Source organism: Limulus polyphemus, unplaced genomic scaffold (assembly GCF_000517525.1).
Source record: "Limulus polyphemus unplaced genomic scaffold, Limulus_polyphemus-2.1.2 Scaffold845, whole genome shotgun sequence".
Classification (NCBI taxonomy): domain Eukaryota; kingdom Metazoa; phylum Arthropoda; class Merostomata; order Xiphosura; family Limulidae; genus Limulus; species Limulus polyphemus.
Genome location: NW_013666455.1, coordinates 310999 through 320432, shown reverse-complemented (window position 1 = coordinate 320432; position 9434 = coordinate 310999). Strand labels below are relative to the sequence as shown.

General features: G+C 34.5%; 1 protein-coding gene across 1 annotated transcript in view; it reads right to left on the bottom strand.

Moving 5' to 3' along the window:
* Nucleotides 1-9434, bottom strand: part of LOC106460834 — a 35658-nt gene that overhangs the window by 10992 nt on the left and 15232 nt on the right. Inside the window, exons 6-8 of the mRNA XM_022387635.1 lie at nt 5737-6003; nt 4894-5151; nt 4045-4217 (exon numbers count right to left, since the gene is read on the bottom strand). Of these exons, the coding sequence (XP_022243343.1) occupies nt 4045-4217; nt 4894-5151; nt 5737-6003 (698 nt within the window). The remainder of the gene's footprint in view (nt 1-4044; nt 4218-4893; nt 5152-5736; nt 6004-9434) is intronic.

Sequence of the window (9434 nt, the reverse complement as noted above, 5' to 3'; positions counted from 1 at the left end):
GTTGTGTTTTCTTGCTGTAGTTTCTCCCCATAATTACTGTTTAGTGTTTTATTTGTTTAATTATCGTTATATTTAGCAACTGTACTTTGAAAATGTATAAAGACTAATGTATCCTCCTTGTGTAAAAGAAAATAGATCATCCTTTAATGCATTTAATTCGCTTTGAAATTTACTAATGTTTTCCATTTGTACTAGTTGTTTCCTTTCTTGTTCTAGTTGCCACTGCTGTAGTCTCTCTTCTTCTTTCTTTTCTCGTTCTTCTTGTTTCTTTTCTTTTTCCTCCAACAACTGCTGTAATCTCTCTCTTTGTTTCCTTTCTTGTTTCTTTTCTCGTTCTTCTTATTTCTTTCTTTTTCCTCCAACAACTGCTGTAATCTCTCTCTTTGTTTCCTTTCTTGTTTCTTTTCTCGTTCTTCTTATTTCTTTCTTTTTCCTCCAACAACTGCTGTAATCTTTCTTCTTGTCTATTTTGCTGTTCGATCTGCCACTGTTGCAAGTTTTCTTGCCACTGTCACTCACACCGTGTTACTGATTTGTCTTAATTGTTTAACCACTGCCATTTACACTGGGTTACTGATTTGTCTTAGTGTTTAACCACTGTCACTTACACTGTGTTACCGATTTGTTTTTAATGTTTAACTACTGTCACTTACACTGTGTCACTGATTTGTTTTAGTGTTTAACTACTGTCACCTTCATCCTGATAAAGCAATGATATTTCTTGATATCGTTCATTGTCTTACGATAATAATGTTATATTTTTTACTACATCCTATTTACACATTATGAAAAAAAAGACAGAAATCAATATTCTGGCTATCACAAAAACCTTCATAAGTCTATTACAACAACAACTAATGTGATATTTAAAGCATCAATAAGTAAATTAACAAGTGTCTGATATACATTAATTGTCTTTTTTCTTTTTTAGTTATACGTGTGCTAGTATGGACAATATTACACTACTAGACCCTCCGCCCCTCCCGTTTGTTCTGGGTCTCTCATTGGCGTCTATTTTACAGAGGGGGGTAAAAATACAGGTAGCCTTGTGAAAATCTCTATGTAAACTTCCCAGAAGGTTGGCCACCATATAAGTGTTTGAGAGGGTCCAGATAAACGGTGGCAACCTTACTCCTTCTGGCCCCTGAAGTAGTAATCATGATTAATAAGAAATATCATATTTAACTATCTAACTAATGTACGGTTGTATATATATCTTTTAGGCCTACATGTTTAGTTCACTAAAGTAAATACAGAGATAATTTTGGTCAGCTAGTATTTTTATTTCTTAGAATGTCAGATATTTCAAGATGAGCTGGTAATGCGATATTTATTTATATTAATTTTATATGAATAAAACGATGAAATAGGGGCAAAAGTAAATTGTAAAAGTACTGATTATCTTTAATAATTATTTCAATGACTCAGGATTCCTTATTAATTATCCTGCTTCTAGAAAGCTGCCATTATTGTTTATACATGGATTATTGAATATAAAAGATGAAATATTCGTGTGTTTTTAATTTACATCAATTGCTTTGATAATCAAAGACAAAAATAAACTAATCATATAACATAATACATGATTGACAATTAGTATTATGTGGTTAAGATGGATTTTAAGCCTAAAAATAGTGATGAAAAAACGCATAAACTGCAGAATATTTAAACTTCCTTACATATTCTATGCTAAAAGCGCAACAATATAATTTCTTGTCTATTTCTTATCTGCTCTAAGCGTTTAGGGTTTTTTATTTCTGTTCAATACAACTAATTATCTGAGTTTGATCTAAAGCAGCCAATAAGAAATGCCATTTATATGCAGTATTATAGAGGTCTGTTTATTTGCCAGCAATGTTTAATACCAAGGTGAAAATGTAATTTGAAGATTTTTTATCCTGAGTCTCTTTAGGGAAAAAAAACCGAAAGAAAATGAATAATGACGTATTTACTAAATTTTATGAGAAGAAGATTTAGGTTGTTGAGATTTCTAAACTGTTTATTTGTTTTCGGATACTTGTGCAAAGCTACTCAACGGTTATCTAAGCTAGCTGTCCCTAATTTTGAAATGAGGGACTAGAGGGAAGGCAATTATTCAACAGCCCCCACCGTCAACTCTTAGACTACTCTTGTCGCACCGAATAGTGGGATTTGAGTGTCACTCTTAAGGCTTATAACCCATTCACGTACCAAAAGTTCGGAGTGCGATTTTTAGGGCGGTTTTTTTTTCTTCATATTTTAACGGAAAGCGAACGATGACCCACAGATCCACAGCCCAGTACAATAACCACTGAGACTGCGCTAGTCAAAATTTCTAAATGGAAACATTCAACACTTCTTTCATTAATGAATTATATCTACTCCGTACCAGTAAAATATTATAACTGTATAATGCAATTGGCGGTCATGCATTGTCTAGATATCACTTGAAATCAATATAATTTATATTTTTCTGCTCTACAAAATTCTGCTTATATGTATAATATTTCATTCAATTTGATTTTGTATTTTACAGTTATTCTTACACTGTTTAATCAGAGAAATTCCTGGAATTTTCCACTTATTATCAGAGCGTTTTTTTACAGAGTTGTTATGATATCCAAGCTCATATAAGTGGTATGTAATCCAAACACATACCCAGGCCCTTGCCAATTACAGTCACAATTTTTCAGGTGATCATTCATGTACACGTTTTGTACACATTCATGGATAACAACACCCTACTAATGTCTTTGGCTGTAGATACCACAGTCATTACATTTATCGAATCTTTAATCTAGCGCCACAGCAAGAAATCTCAGGGCTTGGGTGCAAGTAATTCTTGTCCCCTTGTGAGAGGAACTTATATTCTACTGCTTCTTGGGAGGGGAGGAGTCAAGGACCAGGAGTCAGTGGGTCCCCTGAGCCAGCGGGCTGGGGAACATTTTTAGATGTATTGATCTTGGAGTGGTTGACAGTAAAGTGTTTTTGTTATGCTGGTTTTGAATGATAATAATGTTGTGGCTCAGGCCCCTTTAGCACGTATAGAGATTTACATATTTAGGGCCCCTTCAGCAAACTGGGTGCTCAATGAAGGTTTATATAAAGAACACGTTTTTATTGTTTTCTTGGAAAATTTTTCATTTTGGAGCGAAGGAATCTTGGGCTGCCCCTTAGAAACACAATAAACATGGAATCATTGATGTAAACAAAAAAAAAAAAGGGGGGAAAAGAACTCATTATAAGTGTTGAAAGTCAACAAGGAAATACTTGATTCTGGTATCCAGTCAAGTTCACTAAGTTCGTAATTACCATAAAGTTGTAACGATATCTGATATAATTCATTGTCACCAGAAAGTTCTCGTTGAAAGATACAATCTGTAACTAGATCACCAGAAAGTTCTTCTTGAAAGAGAGAACCTATAACTAGTTCACCAGAAAGTTCTTGTTGAAACAGAGAACCAGTACTAATTAGTCAGAAGGTTATTGTTGAAAGAAGCAGTTCGTATCAACTTCATTACAAAGTTCTCGTTGAAAGATACAACCTGTAACTAGTTCACCAGAAAGTTATTGTTGAAAGATACAACCTGTAACTAGTTCACCAGAAAGTTATTGTTGAAAGATACAACCTGTAACTAGTTCACCAGAAAGTTATTGTTGAAAGAGACAACCTGTAACTAGTTCACCAGAAAGTTCTTGTTGAAAGAGACGATCAGTAACTAGTTTACCAGTTCAGAAGGTTATTGTTGAAAGAGACAGTTTGTATACAGTTCATCGCAAAGTTCTTGTCAAAAAAGACAACCTGTGCTAATTAGTCAGAAGGTTATTGTTGAAAGAGACAGCTCCTATCCAGTTCATCAACAAGTTTTTGTTGAAAGAGACAACCTGTAACCAGGTCGCCAGAAAGTTATTGTAGAAATGAACAATCTGATCTGTAGCCAGTTCACCAGTCTTCAGTCTCTCTTCTCTTAATCGGTGTTTAGGTCTTGTAGACCTGGGAAGGTCAAGTGCAGATGTCAGGTGCTGTTATCCATGTGCTCTGTCTTATTGTCATATTTGTCTTACCTCTTTCCGAGTCCCACATCGACTTCCTAAAGATATAGCGAACTGAAGAGTAGGTTGACCTTGACCCACCACAAAACACTGGACAGGATTCCCTTTTGCGTAGACTCTGCCATTGAACGGAGACTGGAAGTTTAATGTGAGTAACATGTCTTGTTCCGTACATTGAACGCTTACTGTTGGAATAAGAGAATCTTGAGAAATATTTCGTGGAATCCTTCTAAGATAACAGGTGTGACAACGAAATAATATATAAATATATATATATATATACATAATTACAGCAATTTTTAGACGGAATGGCGTTCTGTGATCAGGGCAGGATTAACCAAAAGGCAGTGTAGGCAGTTGCCTATGCGCCCACGATGGCCTTATAGTGCTTATTTTCTCTCTTTTTATTTAGTGGCCGTCTCGGGTAATTTTTTAAGTTGCAAATTGTAGTATTTTAAAGTAATTGTAATTCGTAAAAACTTTTAAATGGATAAAGTTTAAATAAAAATGGGATTGTGGAGAAAGTGGGCACAGAACTGAAATTGCCCATGGGTTTACTATAGTTTTAATCATGCCCTGTCATTAATAAAAATTATAGTGTTTGGTTTTATAGAACTTCTTTGTGTAATCCTCAAAATAACAATTCTATATAAACAGTTCTCCAAAAACATAGTTAGAGTCCCCCCCCCTCAAAGATGTTTAATTTAAAATAACAGTATTAATTTCAAATTATAATATTAATCTAAAACGTTTTCTTAACATCAAGTTTAGCAAAAATATCATTATATACCAATAAAGAGAGAAAACAAACCACGAATTGGATTATTATTATTGTATTACGAAAAGAAGATTGATGCAAACCTTGTTCGCACGTTCCTTTCTCACTGAATACCGAATTCCTGCGAAACTGTAAACTACTTTGTCCGTCTGTGTTTGTGGTATCATCGCTACAAAGTCCGCAGTCTCGGGAGACAGTCTCAAAATTTACCGACCGACACGAGAATCTACGTTCTTCGTCGCAACGCTGTTGACATTCAGGTAACGACAACGTCCGCAGAAGACGGTCAATCTTAGGCAAGAAGCGGTTCAGGAAGTCCTGATATTGGCATGTCGCAGGCTCTACACTCACACAAAATAGTAGTTTAATTGTGATCCATCGCCTTTTAATAGTCAACATCTCATCTTACATTCTTATCAGTTTTGCACTAAATAAGATTCATTAGCTTGTACTTTAATTTTTCCAATAATTCAAAATACACATTTTAATCTTTATTTAATTTCACAAGAAATGAAGCTTGATTTAAATTAATAAGCAACTAATACTTATTTTCATTTTAACCGATAAGAAAAAAAAAGATTCTTTTTGTTGTTGTTAAAATAGGCTTGTAATAATGAGTCTAAACATGTTTAATATTTTAAAAACCAAATGCTAAGTTCTTATTTTAGCAAGAGTTTTACATTAAGGTTTTCAAACATGAGAACCTAACGACGATTTTAAAGCTAATGCAAATTGAAAATTGGGAGTACCAGAATAATACTCCGGGAAATGGTTTTAACCCACAGCCAGTTTTTTTTTTTTTTTTTTTTTACCTGCCTTTAGCTGGGTTAGCAGTAAATTTATATTTGAATTAAATTAAATTCTGGGATGGCCAGAACAAAGATATTTCCTTGTGTATCTTTTCGCTAAAACAACAACTTCATTACCTGGTGTACATTGATTTTCTAAATAGTCAGCCACGCCCGTTGCTCGCTGGAAAGACTTCGGCCGTGTTCGGCGGGTCTCGGATGACATTCGACAGATTCGATTACCATAAAAGTAGGTAGCTGATCGGCACAAAAACTGTCGTTCGTTAAGGCAGTAGTCTTCACAATCTTTTCTTGTGGCAACATCTGGGATCTCTCGTTCTGGTGGTTCTTGAAGCTCAAAACCAGGAACACGTTCAAACGCCCAAAGCTTAGAACAAGGTCGTCCTAAAATAAAGGTTTAAAAGGACTTTATTTTTTATATTTGGATACAGCAAATCAGCTACCAACTTGGTTAGTTTACAAATAAAAAGTAGATTGAGTTCACTAGTCTTGTCATCTACACGTTCCAAATAATGTACTACCATTAGTGTTACATCATACCACTTCCTTGTTTTCCTGATTCTTTACCAACATTAATTTTATGTTAAACTATTAATCTTATCATCATAGTGTTGTTAAAACTGTAGTATCACCAGTCTTACATTAAATCTTTTTTTTTTTTCCTAGTTTTCTGATTTCAATACTACGTTTATTTGAATTTATTATCCTCTCTTCCTAATGTTCCTGGTACTACAGTAACAAGAGTCTCTTTTAGAAAATCGTTAATATTTCCTTTCTTTCTAGTTTTTAAAATATCTTTAAACAAATAGTCGCATGAAAACATATAATGATAATATTGAACGGTATTAGGAACACCACTAACTATCTTATCCTGGTGTTGTTAACACTGTACCACGAGTAGTCGTGTATGTAGTCCATACCATTCTCTTTAATCTTATATGAAACCACTACTCCTTTCTCCTGATGCACTTTACATTACGGTCAGGATCGTATTTCAGAGAGAGCCAGTAATTACAAATAACGGTACTTCTTAAGTCAATAAATTCTCACTTGTTTAATTGTGTTCGTCACACCGAGTGCTACAACAGGCAAAAGCATCAGTTCCTCAGCATGATAAAAACATGTTGGTAAAGTTAATGTTTGTTTGTAGTTAAGCACAAAGCTACACAAAGGGCTATCTGTGCTCTGGCCACCACGGGTATCGAAACCCGGTTTTTAGTGTTTTAAGTCCGCGGACATGCTGCAGTGCCACTGGAGGGCTTAAAGTTAATGTATTTATGTCAACAGTTTTATGCTGAATATGATACCACAAATATTCATAGCAAGAACATGCAGAAAAATCTAACAATAAACTCTTAATAGTTTTATAATACATACTGAAAGTTACAGATCCTAAAATCTAACAACAAACTCTAAAAGTTTTATTATACATACGGAAAATTACAGTTCCTAAAATCTAGCAATAAACTCTAACAGTTTTATAATACATACTGAAAGTTACAGATCCTAAAATCTAATAATAAACTCTAACAATTTTATAATAGATACTGAAAATTAGAGTTCCTAAACTCTAACAGTTTTATAATACATACTGAAAGTTACAGTTCCTAAAAACTAACAATAAACTCTAACAGTTTTGTAATACATACTGAAAGTTACAGTTCCTAAAATCTAACAATAAACTCTAACAGTTTTATAATACATACTGAAAGTTGCAGTTCTTAAAAGCTAACAATAAACTCTAACAGTTTTATAATGCATACTGAAAGTTACAGTTCCTAAAATCTTTTTCAAAACCATTATTCAGGTTGTTATTATGAAACACTGTTTGTACCTAGCTGGTATATTTTGAGGTTGATTTTCTATAAAACAAGATAGCTATTTTACCATTGACTTTGAGCGAAATTTTAGTTTTGAGCGAGTTTTATCAGCTTGATTCAATTTCTCTACTCACACTGTTGTTACCCAAGGAATTCTAATATTAAAAAAAGTATGACTTAATCATTGTTCTCTTATCTTATTTAACTGAATTAAATCATACTGCGAATATTTTATCAGCAATAAAGGATTTGTTCTCGACCTGTCTTTGTGAATGTTTGATGACCTAACTGTACAGACCTTTAAATATCAACACAGGCATCCCAAATCTCACGATATGATCTCTTGTTATGTCCTTCACGGCCCTGACTGCAAACCTTATCTACTTTATAGTTAATCAGTCGGACCATTAATTATCTTACGCATTATTCGGAGTGTAACCTTTCTCTCTAAGTGGCCTCGTTACTTCCTTAATGAAAATGCAAACATTTATCAACGATTTATCTTTGTTACTTGCTTGTCGCAACAAAGAGGTGATATTAAGCTTTATTTCTTGTGTATGGCTTTCTGTATCTGCACTGATGCTACTTTTTTATCATAATCTATACACGTGTTGTTCACATTTAGATGTTTTACACTTTCTACAGAGATTGACTACGTTATATTTTAAAATAATCTTGGAGCTTCACCACATCGTTACAACCAATTTCCCCACGAACAGTCATACTCTGTCTAACGACTGTATATCTTGACAATAGCCCTGCAGCATAGTTTCCATTGCAAAAGGCTCCGTCGTAAGACGTTTTCATGTTCAAAGCACACCCCTCCTCCCTAATGCCTTTCCATAAACCATTTAGTGTAAGAGGGCAACGGTTTACAGCACTAATTTCAAGAGTCCGATCGTACAAAAGTACATAGGCACTGCATCCAACGACTTAACCAGTATATGTCTTCGTGCGAAGTAGCAATACCCATTTCATTCTCCAGCTGCTTGAGGTACGCGATAGTTGAACAGTTGTGGAAGCAATCTGTGTACCCATGTCTTGTGTTGCGTTTGCAGACATAGATCCTTTTTGATTATTTGCCTACTGTTGTATGAGGCACGTGAACGTTTTTTGCTGCACTTTGCTTACCATGGCAGGGATAAAACTTGTTGCAGGTCTCTTTCTGGGTAGTCTTGATTCCATAAATTGGTCCATATTCCTGTTTTGTTTTTCCAATGACATTACGTACAAGGGACATCTTAGCATTGGCAATTCTAAACCTCTGATCTTAACCCATCTTTATGATCTGATTATATGAATATTTTGCATCGTAAAGGGTTTTTATATACCCCCCCCCAAATGTAATAAGTGTTCGGTAAAAATTTACTACCTACTAAATGTCAAACAATGTCAAAATGTAGTTTTGATACATTCTGTTCCACTGCAACTTTATATCATATGTGGTTTTCACATGATTTGCAGATTTGATTATTAAAAATAATTTTAATATAACGAATTCAACTCTCTGTATTCTTCAAACTGTGTCACTTTAACCTTTCAAATTGCACCAAAATGCGCCACTTAGCTTCATTGAAAAAATTCTGGGGGCATGTCCACCTCATCAAACAACAGAATACAGCTGTAGAAATATGAGCACTATACAAGTAGGTTATTATGTGTTATCTATGGAACTTGGAGAATGGAGTTTGAACGCTTCTACATTTGAAAAACCAAACTTGGACTTTCTTAAGTTACACTAACTAACTTTTTTTTTAAGTTAAATAAGATGCCTTGCAACGTAAAATGTTTTTGGCGGTAATATTCGACTTTTAGCAGTGGAGAAAGAAAGGGAAATTTGGGTCTTGAAGAGCTCTGCATAACTGTTTCATGCAGAAAATGCTTTTACAAGTCAAAACCTTACGGCCCGGCATGGCCAGGTGGTTAGGGCGCTCGACTCGCAATCTGCGGGTCGCGGGTTCGAATCCCCATTCCACCAAACATGCTCACCCTTTC